General features: G+C 34.7%; 1 protein-coding gene across 1 annotated transcript in view; it reads left to right on the top strand.

Annotated features, from left to right (window-relative positions):
• Positions 1-19,446, top strand: part of LOC118183143 (cell adhesion molecule Dscam1-like) — a 610,771-nt gene that overhangs the window by 112,664 nt on the left and 478,661 nt on the right. Inside the window, exon 2 of the mRNA XM_085816874.1 lies at positions 5,581-5,901. Within this exon, the coding sequence (XP_085673000.1) occupies positions 5,581-5,901 (321 nt within the window). The remainder of the gene's footprint in view (positions 1-5,580; positions 5,902-19,446) is intronic.

Here is a 19,446-nt window from a genome sequence, read left to right as displayed (position 1 = left end):
GAGTTAGATAAAGAGTACTATTTGTTAGGGAATAAAACTGCACAGTTGATTTAGGAAATTAGGGAACGACCGGTTCTCTTGAATGCTGTGGAGACTCGTAGTCAGGCGCATGCGCGCAGGAGTTTAGAGAGAGCGAGTGCAAAAGACTTAGATTCCAGATCGGAAGAAAAGAAAGAGATAGAAAATGAAAGGGTCGTCAATAATGAGCATTCGGAAGAAAGGAATTTAACCAGTAATACGGAGGAGGCAATTAAAATTGCAGACATCAGTTTAGAAGAAAGGTCTATCCTTGCGGATGTTTCGCCAGCAGAATTCTTGGAAGCAGAAAAAACTTGTGCTAGTTTAGCGGCCCTGTGGAAGAAAGGGGAAATTGAAAATGAGAAAGAGTTTATAATAGTCAAGGAAAGACTATTCAGAGTGGCAGGTTCTAAAAAAGGGGAAGATAAGTGTCAGCTGTGTGTGCCTCTCGTTTTTTGGAAAGGGATCTTGAAGTTATGCCACGAGGAAATCTCTGGTCATTTAGGGGTAACAAAAACCAAGGATAGAGTTTTGACACACTATTTCTGGCCTAATTGCTACCAGGAAATTGAAGAATTTGTGAGGACGTGCGATATTTGTCAGCGTGTAGGTCACAATTAGGATAAAAAGAAAGCCCCTATGAAGATTGTGTCTGTTATATCAGAAGTGTTTAGCAGATTAAATATTGATGCAGTAGGACCTCTGATCCCTAGTTCGCGTGAAAATAAATACTTAATTACGTCTATTTGTGTTGCTTCCAAATATCCAGATGCCATTCCTGTACAGAATTTAAAGTCTAAATGTGTGATTCAAGCCTTGATACAAATCGTTTCTAGATCAGGTTACCCTAAGGAAATTCAGTGTGATTTGGGTAGATCGTTTACCAGTGAACTTACATCTGAGATTTTTAGTAAGTTCGGAATTAAGGTGTATCCTTCTTCCGTGTGTCACCCTCAAAGCAATTCTGTTGAAAGGTTGCATTCCACCTTGAATAGGGTATTGAAGGCTTTGTGCTTGGAAAGCGGGAAGGACTGGGAAGAATGTTTGCCATGTGCTTTGTTCGCCCTCAGAACTGTTAGCCATGAGAGCACAGGTTTTAGTCCCTGCGAGTTAGTACATGGAAAAAAATTGAGAATGCCTCAAACGATTGTGTATGAAAACTGGCTAGAGGAAGAAAGTTCAGACCCCACTGTGGTCGAGTATGTTCTAGACTTAATAGACAGATTAAAGAAGTGTCAGGAGCTGGCTGTAGAGAGGATGAAAGAGTGTCAGAGTAAAAAGAAACTCTGGTATGATCGCAACGCTGTTACGAGAAGGTTTAAGGTCAGAGATCTCGTGCTTGTTTTAGCCACGTCTATACCATACAAAATAGCTGTGAACTGGATAGAGCCAGGTAAAGTAACTAGTGTGATTTCCGAAACCAATTATACGGTAGATATTCCGGGTAAGTGTAGCAGTGACACCATTTATCACGTAAATTTGATGAAACCTTATTATCAGCGCCCCGAGTTTGTGAATCTTGTGATGGAGGAGGTCATGGATAATATTGAGGGAGAAGTGGATATTCCTTATCCCTTGGCTGATCCAACTAAGGTAGATTTTTGGAAAATAGTTGGAGATAGTAAGCTAGAAGAAAGATCTTCGGAGGAAAATTTCAAGAAGTTATAAGGAAGTATGGAGCGGTGTTTTCGTCCGACCCCGGCTGTACGTTTTTGGTCGAAATAGATATTAAATTGTTGGATGAGACTCCGGTTAGAGTCAGGCCTTATCGAATGTCGGTGAGACAAACCGACATCCTAAAAGAGGAAATTAGGCGGCTGCTTGAGTTAGGAGTCATAGAAGTCAGGCAATCTGATTATGCTTCGCCTATGATCTTAGTAGAGGTCCCAGGTAAAGATCCTCGTCCTTGCATAGACTACAGAAAATTAAATTCAAAAACTATGACAGAATTTTTCCCTCTTCCCAATATTGAAGAAGTGGTAGAAAACGTCAGCGCAGCTCCAATTATCATAATCATGGATCTAACCAAAGGATACTTCCAGATACCACTCACAGAGCGTGCACAGAGGTATGCCGCATTTGTGACCCCTTTTGGATCTTTCATCCCGAAGAAAATGATGTTTGGGCTTTTAAATGCGCCTTTCGTTTTTGTAATTTGATCGCTCAAGTTTTAGGAGGGCTGGACAATTTTGCTCTACCGTATATTGACGACATCGCAGTCTTTTCGCCGACTTGGGACAGGCATATGAAGGATTTGGTTGTGGTTTTAGGTCGCCTTCAGGAGGCTAAATTGACTGTTAAGCCCTCGAAATGCAAATTCGCACAAGACCATGTGAAATTTCTGGGTCATGAAGTAGGGTCTGGGAAAAGGTCGCCTAGTGAGGCCAAGATTCAAGCAATCAGAAATTTTCCGATCCCCACTACTAAAACACAGATACGTAGCTACCTTGGTACTGTGGGCTACTAAGCAAGGTACATAAAAGACTACGCCCGTATTGCGGCACCTTTGACAGACGCTTTGAAGGGGAAAAACAAAAAAGAAAAAGTTATTTTGACAAAAGAGTGCGACGAGGCTTTCAATAAACTGAAGACCAAACTAGTAAAAAGTCCGGTTTTATCTGCACCAGATTATTCTAAAGAATTTATTGTGCAGACAGATGCCAGCTTATGTGGTGCGGGTATTGTGTTGTCTCAAATTCAGAATGGGGAGGAACACCCTATACTGTATGTTAGCAAAACGTTTACTAAAGCGGAGCGAAATTATAGCACCATTGAAAGAGAACTAGCAGCCATTAGTTATGGACTGAAGAAACTAAGTCATTACTTAGACGGACAAAAATTCAAGATCCAGACGGATCATAATCCGTTGACTTTTTTAAACAAAATGATGGGATCAAATTCTCGTTTGACTCGCTGGGCATTGTGTCTCCAACAGTACAACTTTGAAATTGTTCATAGGCCTGGCAAATTACACGGTAATGCAGATGGATTGAGTCTTGTCCTAGTCTAGTGACTGAATATCACTAGTGGAAACAAAGTAAGGTAAAAAGTAATGAAAATTGGTGAAAATGATTTTTGTAGAGTTTGGGAATTATTTTTGTGTAGATTCAAAATTGTTTGCATTGTGTGTTTCATTTTCAAAAAATTGTTAGAATTAAATGTTTTATCTTAAGTATTAGCACTGAGTAAAATTTGAGGAATATGCTTTGTATAAGGCAGGCATTAGGAGTAGTTTAAATTATTTTTGTTGTATTTATGCGGTTATGTTATCTAGAAATAAGTGCAGGGTAATGTAACTGGCTTCTCTATTATCACTTAAATGGTTACCACTTGTGTTTTGAAAGCAGTGAATTGTATTTAGAATTTTTCCTTCCATAGTCAAGAAAAATTTCTTTATGAGGGAAGGAGTTGTGATAAGGTCACATAAAAGAAGAAGAGACTGAAGTTTTATATGGACAAGGATGTCTCGTGAGCATAAGCTGAAAAGTATTATTTTTTAACTTACAAATACGTTTTCAATAGTTGTTAAAATAGTCTTTATTAAAATAATTAAATCGTTGGCAAAGTTAAAAACGCAAGCTCGAGAGGCACGAATTGCTCTCGCACGAAAAATGTATAGAATTTGATTTGAAGGAAAAAATTTAGGTTTTTCTCTTCTGTATTGTATGTAGCCGTTTTGGGGGGGGCGTTCAATAAAATTTTCATGTGATGTTCCGTCATTAGCGTTTTCATTGGAGTTCATCATCACACCGTTGAAGTATTAACACTACACCACACCATGTAATTTCATTCAAGCACGAATTTATTTAATTTAGGCAGTTTTCTTGCTTTGTCATTTAAGAGGTAAGTTTAAAAGATCTTACTATTTCAGAAATATGCTTCTCTATATGAAACTGCTTTTTATCCATGAACGAATCTAGTATGCTAGAAGAGAAGAATACATGTGGTCGACTAAAAAATTAAAAAAAATAGTTACTTCACACTCCTTAAAATAAAATTCCTCGCATAAGTTCCTCGTTTTCAAGAATAAAACTTTTCCCTTCTAAAAAGAATTTCGCCAAGCTAAACCACCTTTTCTGCTTAATTTTAAATTCCCCATTAGCGTGTTTCTCTTTAAATAGTATAATGATTTAAATGTTTCAAAAGAACGGAGAGAAACATTTATCCAATAGATCAGTCCTTCCTAATAAGTAATAGTTGAGATTTCATTATATAGCTTATGCAGATTATACATTTACTATCAAAAATGAAAATGCATTGATTTAGCTGTTAAATTTTTTTATGATTGATGTGAATATTTATGTAGCAATACAAAAGAGGAGAGACTAGGATACTGATATACGAACAAATAAACATTCTATTAAGAGTTAAGAATAATAATCTTTATCACAGGACCAAGAAAAGGCAGTAGTTCTCTATTTAAGATTAAAAAAAAAAACACTCAATATGAAAAGAAAACAGAATTTTGTGAATTTCAGAAAAATAACAGCACTGAATATGGTAAATGGTTTGAAAGATTTCTACAAAACATCGTAACCTTGTCTTATGGGCATTAATTACCAGATCATCCTTTTAGATCACTGTGCATCCTGCAAGATTTCGGTGCAGACTGAAGTCTGATGCTGCAATAAAAGTTGGGAATAGTACACTAGTTTGTATGAGCTTGCCAGTTTTATATTTCTTTGGCAAGGGTATTACCGAGTTTCATTATGCAAAATATCGAATTGCGCTAACAGATACTAAACAAGATAACAATCTTTATCCCTTCATCAGTGACTACAGTATCAATGCATGCGATTTTCCTGAGGCTTAAGTTACTTAAGATTAGGAAACATTAAAGACCGCAAAGATTTAGGTATATGTTTTGCAGATAACTCCAAAGTTTGGGCCGTAGTAAAATTTATATTGTCCCATAGTTCTTAAAAATAAAATAAGCATACGTATACGATTATGCACAAGTAGTAGAATATGTAAGGTATTTTCTTTCTCCTTTCCACTTGCCTTCGTGATGTCACTGAAAGCATACTCGACAAGTATTCGAGAGGTCCAGGATTCGAGTCCCGGCGAGAGAACTGTGCATTTTTCACGTCTCTTGTTTCAGAAAATCCTAATGTCTCTACGATGGCGCCCGAACTAAAAAAGTGGTGGACGATAATTCGTCATCACCAGGATTGGGCGGGAGAGTCCCCCTAATCCTCAGTCCCCTTTGAAAGGGAGAAATATGTACATTATTTTCTCACTCCTTTTGGTTTAATACCTTCGTGGCTTAATTGGAGGCATAATCGACGCGTATTCGAGATGACCAGGGTTCAAGTCTCGGCGAGGGTAAAGTGCATTTTTCTCTTCTTCTGCTTCAAAAAATGCATATGATGACTCTACAAATTTTACTACGATAGTTATTTTTCTTTGAATTTTAAAATCGATATCCCATTTATATTTTACATACAGAATCCAGTTTTTATTTTCTATATATATTTCCAAATATTTATTCAACATCGTTAGGAGATATCGATAGTTATGGTGATTTATTCCATAATTCCCACCTTTTCTTTTTTATTTCAGGTCAGACTTATTCCACAGATCGCCAAAGTCCAACATTCTTGCACGAGCCTCCAAGTCGCCATGAATTCCTAAACAATTCCGGAGCTGTAATTCCTTGCACGGCATTTGGCAATCCCAGTCCTGTAATAAGATGGCAAAACGAAGATGGTACACCAGCCATTGATATTCCAGGACTTCGCCACGTACGTCTGGACGGATCTTTAGTCTTCCAACATTTCCGAGCCGATCAATACAGGCAAGACGTCCATGCAGCAACATACAGATGCACTGCTAGTAACGTTATGGGAACCATTGCCAGCAGGGATGTACATGTTGCAGCTGGTAAGCTTATAATGTATTTACGCTATGTTTTGCAGCATGAGAATTTGAGAATTTATAGAACTGCGTGAATGTTACGGACATTGAGTTTTAAAGAAATATTCAATAAGAAAGAAAAACAAACGAAGTTATATGGTATTTCTTACCCCCTTTCTGAATGCCTTTGTTGTGTAACTCGAAGCACGCCCGAATGAAAATCCGGAGGTCTAGAGTTCGGATACTGTCAAGGCTATGTACATTTTTCACGTTCCTTCGATACACTTAATGATTCTAAAATGTTTTGAATTCCAAAAAGTTAAAACAAATAGCAAAAGGCTTTACATTCATGAAACTTATAAAATAAATTAACGTTTCATAATAAAAATAAAAGCAAATTAAAAAAATTAAGTTACCTTCAAATTAGCTAAAAATACCCATTTTCTCTTCTTAAAAATGGCTGTTTTGCTTTCATCAGTGATTACATGAGAGAAACTGCAGAGTATGTTTCATATCCTAGCGCTTATGTTAAATGCTTTTGTTAACAAACAGTTGAGTTCCCAAGATTCAAAAAAATACTTCCGGAAAACGTACTTCAGATATTCGAAAACAAAAACAATAACAACTTCTGATGCTTTATTAATTTCTCAAAGATAAGCACTGAATAATTTAAATTGATAGAATACACGTAACACAAATTGTGAATTATCTCGTACGTGAAGACGAATTGAGCGTAGTTAAAGTATACCTTTACCTTAGGCGTACACTGCGCAAAACGGCTCAAATTATGACAAACTGCAAGTGTTTTAAAAATCGCACGAGTAGTTTAAAAAATTAGCGCCTCAATGTTAATTAAATTTGATATATATTTATTAATATCTCTTTTTTTATTAAACTTATTTGATTCTTCTTTTGTTATTTCAAAATTTCCGTTCATTCCAAATAAAATTCGCCTACTTTTTATGATTTATTTTTAAAATTTGTGTTTTAAAATACTTTTAATAAATTTTTCGAAAAACCTTTTGTATTATAACGTATAAAATCTTCAACATCATCTTAAAGTAGATATATCTCTAGGCACTTCTGCAAAAACATAGAGTTTTTATTTAAAATTTCCTACGATATACGTGAATTTACATTTTGGCGCGTTTTAAAATTTGGCATATTCGTTACAAGCGATAATATCGCCAAATGTGGTTTACACACTTTGTTAAAATTATTTGAAAGTAATGAAAGTGACCTTCCTTCTGGTCGTGTACAGTGAATAAAAGGAAATGAAAATAGGTTGCTGTAAATTAAGAAATTAGCCAAGTGAATTATTCTTGGCGCAAACTAAACAAAATACGCCAAGATAAATTTTTAAATTTCGCCGTAAATTTCACATATTTTACAAAATTTACTATTTAGGCATAATTTGAGTCGTATAATTGAAATGTGGAAAAATTTCAGCATGCCTTCTCAGAAAAAGTCCGATTTTGTGCCAAGATACCTATATTAAAACAATGCTATTAATTGTATTTAGGTTATATAAGTCTAATATATACCCTAAATCGAGCTTTCTAGACATGAAAAACGCAATTTGAATTTCGTCAATCGGCCCAGTAGAGCGGGAAATATAGAACTGCCCCCCCTCTTTTTTTTGTTTTTTTCCTTTTCGCAGTGTACCTATATCTGTGCATTTATTAAATGTATAACTGATGAGAAGCAATTTAAAATAATATAAAGTAATGATTCAAAGAATGAAAAATTCTGTCTCATAAAGTATATTTATTTATTTAGTATAATCAGTTAATTAATATTGCATCCATTGCTGTCCTTAAATATTAAGGGGGGTAAAACCTTTTCGAAACCGAAAATTGTGATAGTTTCAAGCTTTTATTACCGTAGTAAAACTCATTGCAGATTCAAAATAGTTTATTTTAAGATATATTATTATTATTATTATTATATTAAAATAAAATTTTGAATTTTATCCACATTATAACAATTTTAGGAAATATTCGTAGCAGGTCATTGAAATGACACAGGTTTCAGATACATAATCGCAATAAAATTTGGAAAAAATTTTAAATTCAAGAAAATTTGAATTCTTAAAAAATGTAGCATATTTTAAAAAAAAGTCAGGGTTTTAATAATTCACTTCTTCTTGGAGATGAACTTAACTTCAATCTATAAATTTAGAGAAGTAGCGCTATGAAATAAAATTTAAGGCTTGTTTTATGTTTAGGAGTTTAGGAAAATGTTCGTAAATATTGAAAAATACGAGGGGGAGTCAAATGAAAACCATAATTATTTTTTTAAATATTATTTATTGGTCACACAGTGTACAGAAGTAAATCACTTTTTAACATAGGCATTACCGTCACGTTCAGCACGCCACAAAAGGTCTTCACACGCATCAACACGTCGCTGTTTCAGTTCAGGCGTCAGTTGTCGAGGCACCCATCTTGCAGACACCTTATGAAACTGGAGAACATCATGCACAATATGATGTGCCGATCCATGACTCATGTGTACACATGCTGCAATTTCGTCTATTGTCACACGGCGGTTTTCCAAAACGATTGCTTCAACGGCTGAAATGGTCTCTGGAGTCACTACGCGCCGGGCCTGGTCGGGGCGTGGAGCATCGGCCACGGACGTTACACCATTTGCAAATTTCCGGCACCATTCATAGATTTGTGGCTGTGACTAACACGCTGTGACAAACACTGAACCTTCATTCGCCTAAAAATGTCAATCGGTTTCACACCTTCACTTCGCAAAAACCGAATCACAGAACGCTGCTCCTCGTTGGTGCATGTTGCTAGTAGGGCTGCCATTTTGGAACTGTTGTTGCGCCGGTGTTTGTGCATCTGCCGGCTGCTGCCACCTAGGAGACATCCGGCATACTATCGCAAACAGGCATGCCAACTTACAGCTCACTGGCGCCATATGCGGATTTTTATTTCTACTTTTATGGTTTTCAGTTGACTCCCCTACGTATTATTTTGAGTAAAACGTAAAATTCGATAGAAATCGTTCTATCAACATATATTCTTCCGACGTTTTAAACATTTGCACAGCAAGTTGCGTTGTAATGATGGTTGTGAAGCTTTGCGCTTCCTTTTAGTTTGTCTTTTATAAAGATTCTTAGTTCCTGAGTAATTTTATAAATAACGTTTTTATCTTTAAAAAATAGATTTGGTTAAGCATTCGAATTCCCTTATTCGCAGTATTGTACACCTGCTTCAATCTTTCAAATTCCTGACATTCCATAATATAAGTTCTTCAAATATAATTCTAAACAGAAATACTCATGCCTAATATAATTGACATAAAAAGATCACAATAATTAGAAAAACATATTGGTAAGTCTCAGCTAAAAGTTATTTAAAACCCTCCTCTTATAAACTGTCTCTTTAAATAAGCGGTGTGTCTGCCTTAATTGAAGCGCATCTTTTAACATAATTTGCAAGCGTTTAGTACTTTAAATCGAAACATGTTACATATATTCGGAATTAGAAAAATTAACTATATTTTTTTCATACGCAAAATTGAAAAAACGGCTTTTTAAACCAGGAAAGGTCTTACTTAAATTTTCAGTTGTAGCATGTAGAGTTCCTCACACTTTTTGTCTAACATGAATGTCGAGGAAACTAGTGAACTGTGTAGCGACTTATCATTGGGTTCAAACAATTAAAACGTAGACTCGAGAAGGGTTAAAACATCCTTTAATTTACTCAATAAGAATAACAATCGGTCTTTTTCTCGAGCTTACAACAAAGCCTCTACTCGGGCTTTCACTCAGAACACGGGATAAGAAACTAAACTGTAATTAACTAAAGGAGCTTACGTAGCCGAAGCTAAACACAAGTATCTAGCGTAGTTGAACATTAATTTAAGCTAATCGACGACTATCAAAAGACATGTAATAATACGGCCGAGCGTAACACCTTCAAGAATGACTTAGCCCGCTAAACACGCGCTACTACGGATTCCTAGTGCTGCCTATCCAAGTTAGTTGAACCTTCCTGAAATACTTCTTGTAACTCATTTGCATTCAATGCGATTCTATAAACTCATTCTGCTGGGGAGTTGTAAGTGAAAACAAGAATTGATGGGAAAGGTTTTCCAAATTAAAATATGTGTTATAAAATTAAAATACACCTTACAAGCACATCAGAAAAAAAAATACTTTGAATATACAGCGATAACCCCAAATCTGAAGGCAGGTTTACTATAAAAAATGTCTTATACCTTCTAATATAAAGAACCGCGATAGTGAAATATCATTCTAAATTCACTAAGTATTGTGATTATTATTTGATTTGCTTTATGGCGAAAAATACTGCATTCACAAGAACAGATGAAAAAAAAAATTGTCGAATAATTGAGTCGCAAAAACTATTTTCCATTGTTTTCCTAAAGTATAACATAAATTTGAAGCCAATTTTCATTACACAGTCTACAAGAGAATAATTCTCACCAGCAGATAACCTTAAAATATACTGCTATACATCGACAATAATTCTATACCGATAATAATACTATACATCTATACTACAGATCGACAGTAATATCTATATTATACATCGCAACAATATGTACTGGGCAAGCATTAAAATCTGAAACTCAGTTGATGTCAGATTAATGCTGGCTGAATATCACCATACGTGATGGAACTAATCTAAGGTCTATGTTTAAACATAAAGTATTGATAAAAATAATTTAAATTTGGTCTTTCAAATCAGTCACATATTTCTTCTTCATCGCAATTTTGTATGAAAAAGGAATATTCTTTTGAGGATTGGACTACAAATCACATTTTAGTTTATGGAATTTTCAACTATCATTTTTGAATCTCCAAATACATTTGGCTGGCTTTTGTAGAAACTTGGATAATTTGAACCATTTCAGCCTCCATTAATTAGTATGCGCATTTTGTCATAAAGCACTTTCATTTCGGATTTTGCTGTATAGGCTGATTTGTTTCGGTAGATTCATGGAATTGTTTCATTTCCTATTTACTTATGAAGAAATAAATAGAGATCTAGGAGCTTTTTATAGTTTTCTTGTTATTTATTAACTCTCAAGCGTGGTAAAAACTGAATTTTATTCCTTCTCGTCATTACTTTCTCATGAACATTTTTATTTGTACAACAAAAGTGTAATTTTTATTGTTTCCTTTGCATCTGCAATTTCATTTCTGGGTTTATTAACTATAGAGATAAAATTTCCGCTTTACTAACATATTACTTAATAAAGATTTGGAAAAAAAAAAGGAACTCTTAAGAAAATATTTGTTTGCTTAACAAAAAATAGCTAAGGGATTTTTAACTCCCAAATAACTAATCCTCAAAAAGAAATCTGTGACTTTAAATATTTAAACATTTCCAAATGCTTCATTAATCTCAAGTGCATATTTTGGTCTGCACTAATAACATTCATTACACGTACGATGAAGAAAATGTCCTGTCTCTACCCTTGATTTTTTTTAATCAAGATGTTTGAGGTTTTACTGTCGTGTTCCATATTTCTTAATAGAAACAATTTATACAAAAAAAAAATATTTTAGCAAAGCTTAGATTTTATGCTTTAGTTTTAAATGTAAAAATCCTAAATAAAAAGTAAAAAAAAAAAAAAAAAAAGACTACTGCTAGCTGTCTTACTAAGAAAACACTGAAATGATAATGAACTGAGAAAAGGCTGAAAATATATAAAAATAATATGGCAGCACCTAACACTGCCCGGTGAATTCTAAGTATTCTAAGTAGTACAGTATGTGCAGGAGAAAGAGCAGACTGGTAGACTGCGAATTTAGAGACAGCGTAAGAAACCTTAACAAATCCTTTTGGGTGACCGTTAAAATTTGAAACTTTTCAGTTTTTTTTAATAAATATATATATATGTCATAAATAAAAGCAAAGGAAATAACGGAGCAGTGTCGATGCTTGCTTAGATCCATATTGAAGAAGAATTTTGATTGCGTAGTATTTAAAGAACTTGGCAGTCGAGGCAGTTTTAATTCAATTTTTATTTCCAATTGATATTTGTGGCCACAATCACTTGGCACTCTAGTCGTGCCTTTCCACAGAAGATTTACATTTTTGATATTGTTGGGATAGAAAGCAAGCCAGCGAAATTACATCTTAGCACAGCAGAGAGCAAAAGCTGAAGTGCGTAGTTATGAAGGATGGAAGCAAGTGAAGAGAAAAGTTTTGGTTTACAATGCGGTGAGTGGTCGTCAAGAGGCATCTGGTATTAACGGTTACGTAAGATCGCATGATTAATTTGAATGAAGCAATGCAGATAAGTTATTACGTTTTAGAATAGAGAGGAAGAATTAATGTTTATAGTTATATTTATGCTGAATTGAGTTGAATTATTTATGATGAGTTTCCAGGAAACTGGCCTTTGGTCATGTTGTATGTGGGGATAAACCACGAAAACCAACCATGCAGTCAGCCCGTTCGTCAGGAATGGTACCATGTAGGACTCCCAGCATTCAGCAGTTTTAACTACTCGGCCATTTGTGTAAAAGTGACAGAATTGAAGAAAGGATATTCAGCATAAATATAACTATAAACATTAATCCTTCCTCTCTATTCTAAAATCGTAATAACTTAGTAAAATATGCATTGAGTCATTCAAATTAATCATGCGATCTTACGTAACCGTTAATACCAGATGCCTCTTGACGACCACTCACCGCATTGTAAACCAAAACTTTTCTCTTCACTTGCTTCCATCCTTCATAACTACGCACTTCAGCTTTTGCTCTCTGCTGTGCTAAGATGTAATTTCGCTGGCTTGCTTTCTGTCATGACGTGATGACCACGCATGCGCAGTTTAGCCGAACGGCCTGTAACGCCTCTCTCTCATGAAACTGACTAGAGAAGAGTAGTTAGTAGGTAGTAGCGAAATAACGAAGGAAATGTGTTGTATGTCAGCTTAGGTGCAAGATACGAAGTGATACTTGTGTGTTCATCGTTTGTACTTATTATTTTTATTTGTGTGTTAATAAAGTTTTGTGCCGTTAAAATGGCTGTTTTATGCAACGCACACAATACGATACGTCTACGGTAGGAAGTAAATACATATCCAGAAGCTACACGACCAACAAAAAGAAGGATATGACAGTGGTGTCAGAAGTGGGATATGTCATTCTGCAAAGTTCACGGTTAAATGCGTAAGTGAGTCTTCAGAAAGGTAAGAAATTTGTTCAATTTATTTTGTGGTAAAGTGGAATTCAAGGTTACAAAAATGGCTGAAGAGCTAACGAAATCTAAGAAAGAACTGAAAGTTATTCGTTCAGCCATTACTAAAGTACCAAATGCTATTGAATCATTAATTGCAGCCGGTAACGTTGAAGACCTCGAAGAATCACTGGAAATTTTAAAAGTAAAAGCTATTTCTTTGAGAGCGTTAGACGAAAAAATTAAAACTGTGACTGATGTTAATGACATTGAAACCGAAATCGAAAGTGCCTTGGAATACGAAGAAAAAATTTCGAAATGGAGCTTTAGAGGCACAAAATTATTGAAAGAAAAAAGAAATAGCAATAATTCGCTAGTTTCTAATGGTTCTTCTAATGATAGTAACAATTTATCTGTTTCTGGTGTCGATAAAATTTCTGATTATAATGTTAAATTGCCGAAGATTATGATTGATAAATTTTATGGGAATGCTGAAATGTGGCAGACATTTTACAATTCTTTTGATACGGCAATAAATCAAAACGTAAAACTATCTAAAGTAGATAAGTTTAATTACTGGCTTAGCCTGTTAGGCGGTGCAGCTTTAAAAACAATAGAAGGCTTTTCTTTATCTCCAGAAAACTACGACGAAGCTTTTAAAATTCTCAAAGATAGGTATGGTCGAAAAGATCTCCTTATTAATTCTTACATGCATAAACTTTTAAATTTACGGCCTGTCCGAAGTTCTAATGACATTAATTCTTTGAGGGAATTATATGATACCTGCAACGTATAAGTAAGGTCACTAAATTCGATAGGGGTCAAGACCGAATCGTATGGAAAGTTACTATACTCTTTGTTAATGAAATGTATACCTCAGGATATAACGCTTGATTTTGCTCGTCAAAACGCAGTTGAGGAAACTTTTAATGTCGACAACCTCATGAAATTTCTAAAACGGGAAATTGAAAGTCGCGAACGAACTTCATTAAATCTATTTTATTCTAAGAGTCACGCTAATTCTCTTGGAAGGCATTCACAACCAAATGAAAAGCGAAACAACTTCCACACTCGGAATTCATTCAACGCCAACAAATTTGGCGCCAGCTATTCCCCTAATGTAAGCAAAATTGCAGTTGTTCGAACTTTCCCTTGCTTATTTTGCGAAAGCGAAAATCATGCTTCGGAAAAATGCGTTATGTCTCCGGAAGAAAGGAAAAAGAGTTTAAGGGCTTCTGATCGGTGCTTTCTTTGTTTCGAAAGGAACTGTAGAATAAAAAATTGCCCTTCTCAATTAAAATGTTCAAAATGTAATTCTAAGTATCATAATATATTGTTGCATGAAGATAAGGAAAGGGTTGCTAAAGAAGAAATTAAGAATAATTCTAACACCGTAACTGCAAAGATTTCTTCTAAATATTTTACTGCGAATCAAGAGGTTAAAGAATTAATAGATGACTTGCCAACCGTTAAACTTATATGTGATGGTAAATTAATTAATGCAGTAGCAGGTACAGGCACGCAATTGACCGTTGTCAAGACCGATATTGTACCAGAAAAATACCGTACGCCACATGGAAGTGTTATCCTCACGTCAGCTTTCGGGCAAGCTTTAGAAGCTCCTCTCATTAACCTACCTTTAGTAATATATTCTGAAAATCATAAATTTATGTCACCTATTTTTATAACATGTGCAATGGTGGATAAGTTATGTAATGATTTACTCCTGTCGTTAAGTGCTTTTAATGAGTTAAGGGGAGATGATAAAAGAAAGTTTAATTTTGAATGTAAAAATGTAAATATTGCTACTGATAGTTTCGGTGAAATGCCTTTTCAGGAAACTGAAAATTTTGACGAAATACTTAACCATGATAGGGAAAACCTAATTAATGAAAAATGTAATGAAACTGTTAAGAAGATAATAGAATGTTGTGCGGTATATGAAGATACAGGTAAGGATGATTCCAAAGGTAGCACGGAACACGATCAATGTGTTTCGGATTCAGAACTGTTTCGAGTGCAACAAATGAATGACCCATCTTTAAAAACATGCTGGCAAAATGTTAAGAACGGAAGTAATAACTTTATTGTTATTGACAACTTTTTGTATCATAAAGATAAAGTTCTAGGAGAAAGAGTTTACCAGTTAGTCGTTCCTAAAGAAAGAAGAAAACAAATTTTGGACTTAGCTCATTCTAGCTTATGGGGAAGCCACCTGCGAACCAAGAAGACAGACGAACGTTTGAGATATTCGTTCTATTGGCCGGAAATCAAGAAAGATGTAAATGAATACTGCAGTGCTTGTACTTCTTATCAACGTCAAGCGAAAAAGCGTCCCTTTGATGAAGTTCCGATTACGCCAGTAACACGTCCTAAAGAACCATTCCAGGTAATTAATGTGGATATCCTAGGACCTGTAGAGCCAAGCTGTAGAGATTACAAATATGTTCTGTGTGCTGTTGATCAATGTACAAGGTGGCCCGAAGCGGTGCCATTGAAGAATTTGAATGCCAAAGCAACATGCGATGCATTGTTGCAAATCTTTTCACGCACCGGAATTCCTCAAATTGTTGCTTCAAATCAAGGAACTAATTTTACTGCTTCGTTGACCCAAGAGTTTTTGAAAAGGATCGGATCGTCCCCAAGGTTCTCGACTCCTTATCATCCAAGTTCAAATGGCCTGGTAGAAAGATTTAATGTTGTTTTAAAGGGAATGATACATCATACCGTTAGAGAACATTCGAAAGATTGGGAGAAACATCTACCGTATTTACTTTGGGCTTACCGTGAAGTTCCTAATGCTACGACTGGTGTTAGTCCGTTCCAAATGCTTTATGGAAGACGTCCTAATGGCCCGTTGTCTATTTTGAAATCGTCATGGACTAATGAAACTCCTCTTCCTCATGGACAGTTAAGTTCAGTTACCGATTATCTGAATGATTTGAAGACGAAATTGGAAAAAGCTGCTGAATACGCAGGACTTACAGATGTTGGAAAGCAACAAGCTTATGCATTCTACCGTAACCGAAAGACTCGTCATAAAGAATTCAAGGAAGGTGACAGGGTTATAGTTTTAATCCCTGATAGCCAAAACAAAGTTTATGCCACACGGACGGGACCTGCTACGATCATCAAAAAGCATACTGATTATAGTTACATAGTACAAATGCCTGACAATTCATCGAAGCACGTTCACGCAAACAAGATACGAGAGTTCAATACCGTTGTGAATAATGTCGGTGTGATATATGATACAGATATTGATTCGGCGAAGTTGAAAACGTTCCAAGAATTGTTCCACGGAAAGCAAAAGAACACTATTCTAATGAGTAATGTGATTTTACACACATTGAACCGCATAAGAAGAAAGAACTTATGGAAATTTTAAGAAGGCATAAGAACCTAAGAACTGGTATTCCGAAAATCGCCAATGTGGGAGAACACAGCAGCAAACTGAAACCTGGAAGTATGCCAGGAAAGCAGAAACCGTATCGAATACCTGCAGTTCTAAGAAATGAAGCTGGTCGTCAAATAGATAAGCTTTTACAGCTAAAGCTAATCGTTGAATCAGAAAGTGCATATGTGCATCCAGTAATTTATGCATTAACAAAATGGAGCGGTAACATTATGTGTAAACTAAAAGACCATGCTGAGTTTATTGATGACGTGACTTAAAATGACATGATTATATTTTCTAGTGAGTGAAGCATGACTGATGTTATGAACTATGAACAATAAGACGTTTTGACTATTTAGTCTGATTTTTTTTAGTTAAAATGCTAATTTTTTTTTCTAACGTTTAATGTGTTTAAAGATTTAGCTATGGTTTGCTAAAGTATTATGTTTAATGTTAATGATTGATTTTTATTGTCTCGTTTATATGATAACTGCTTATATGATTATGATTATGTGAAGGATTTAAGTTTGAAAAGTTAATTGAATGTTACATCCTTTTAAATGAATAGGATTACTGAATTTATGTTGAAGTAATTTTAATTTAAAATGGTAAGAATTGGTTAATTAAGTTCGAAAATTTCATGGATGTTATTTTATTTTGTTTCAAGAAATGTTTATATATGTGGATTTGACAGGTCATTGAAAGACGCAATCAAATCTTTTCAAGGGGAGGTGTCATGACGTGATGACCATGCATGCGCAGTTTAGCCGAACGGCCTGCAACGCCTCTCTCTCATGAAACTGACTAGAGAAGAGTAGTTAGTAGGTAGTAGCGAAGTAACAAAGGAAATGTGTTGTATGTCAGCTTAGGTGCAAGATACGAAGGGATACTTGTGTGTTCATCGTTTGTACTTATTATTTTTATTTGTGTGTTAATAAAGTCTTGTGCCGTTAAAATGGCTGTTTTATGCAACGCACACAATACGATACGTCTACGGTAGGAAGTAAATACATATCCAGAAGCTACACGCCCAACAAAAAGAAGGATATGACACTTTCTATCCCAACAATATCAAAAATGTAAATCTTATGTGGAAAAGCACGACTAGAGTGCCAAGTGATTGTGGGCACAAATATCAATTGGAAATAAAAATGGAATTAAAACTGCCTCGACTGCCAAGTTCTTTAAATACAACGCAATCAAAATTCTTCTTCAATATGGGTCTAATCACGCATCGACAGTGTTCCGTCTTTTTCTTTTGCTTTTATTTATGACATATATATATATATATATATATATATGTAATGTTTTTAGTTATTCCATCACATCGTGGGCGAATGGTGAGGCTATTCCATTACACGTTCTGGCAGATGGTTGACGAAGCTGGGATGATTGAAGTACGGAGAAAAATGACGACTCAGGACTTTTCACTTTTATCAGCAAGCATATCTTTATTTTAATTTATAGCAGATGACTTTTTCCAGATGAAGTTAATCAAATAACTTATTCAGTAATTGAACTATTAGATACGACTGACTTTAAACTTTAATACGTCATAACGTTCTAACAATGAAACAGGAGCATAGCGGAAGCGTTAGCAGGACGAAGGCGAGAAGGCATCTGTTTAGGAGAACTTATGACGCAGCATTTATATGAGGAGGTTATGTAATAGGTGCGAATGTTCTAGAAGGTGATGGTCTAATGGGAGATGCTGAATTGCAGAAAATTAATTAAAGGATGCTGGTACGCAAAGAGCAAAGCCATCGTATTTTTTTTATTTTACATCTCCCCCCCCCCGTCAAAAAGAGAGGCCGGGGTGAGAAAAGCATTAGTACAGGAGTGAAGCAAAAGTATGAAAAAAGACATGGAAATATCCAGAACATAGCGTACAAACTTTAACTATGGCCTATCATAGTTCATGACTTTCTCATATAAAATTTTGACTTTATAGCATATGAAATTTTAAACATTGAAACTATGAGTTATAAATAAATATACAATATATGACTAATTTTAAGACTATAACATAATAAATATGGAATACTGATGAATAAATAAGTTATAATTACAAAAGTCCTCAATTTTGTTAAAAATGTCCATTTTTTTTTTTTTTTTGAAAGTCCTTTTCATAAAAAGAGTTCGAATAGAATGAAAATATCTGGTAAAATCTCTAAATGCCAGATAGTCCACAAATATGATGCATGTTGATAGTTCACAAATATGATGCATTTTTTCCTCTCATCGTAAAGATTGACATGTTTTGACATGTTTTACACTTCAATACAAAATATTATACTTATTCAAAAAACAATTCAATATAAATAATACAATTATACACTAGAACATGAACACTTTGACTTTAAAACTATGGCATGTCCTCGCCAACAGATCAGCGTGATTACTTGCTGATGGTTGGGGGGTGCTAGGTACAAATATCGAAAACCCTCCGTTGCCTAATAGAAGGTAACTGGTTTTTGGCATTGTACATTACCTCAAAGTGGTTTTTAGAAAAATAAAAGATCCTATAAAATCAAAATTATAAGACGGATAACTTGTATAATAAAGTTAAAGTCTTTTTTATAATGTTGTAAATTAGAATCAAATATTATCCTACAATAAGAAGAAAATTTTTGCTACAAAATAATTCAAATTATGTGAAAGATATAAAAGGTCAAGATCGGGAGAATAATTTGTCACAGTCGGGAAAATAACTTGTCATAGTTAGGGTTTAAGTCTAAATCAGGTATTAAAAGTCATAATCAGGAAAATGTTTAAAAGAGAATTTTTAAAAAATTAATTTTAATTTTGAACAGAGATAGGAATTCTACTATTTCTGACAGTTAACTTAAACTCACTTGCTGGATTAAAAGGTCTTAATCTAGTTGAATGAACAATTTCTGATTTCTTTTTAGTTAAAGGATTAGGTTTATCTATTTCATAAGTAACTTCAGAATATTGTTTTAAAATTTTATAAGGTCCTGAGAAGGGAGGAGATAA

The sequence above is a fragment of the Stegodyphus dumicola genome, chromosome 5, assembly GCF_044657685.1.
Source record: "Stegodyphus dumicola isolate Sdum_Otavi_A_Nest chromosome 5, ASM4465768v1".
Taxonomy (NCBI): domain Eukaryota; kingdom Metazoa; phylum Arthropoda; class Arachnida; order Araneae; family Eresidae; genus Stegodyphus; species Stegodyphus dumicola.
This window is presented reverse-complemented; position numbering and strand designations above follow the sequence as displayed.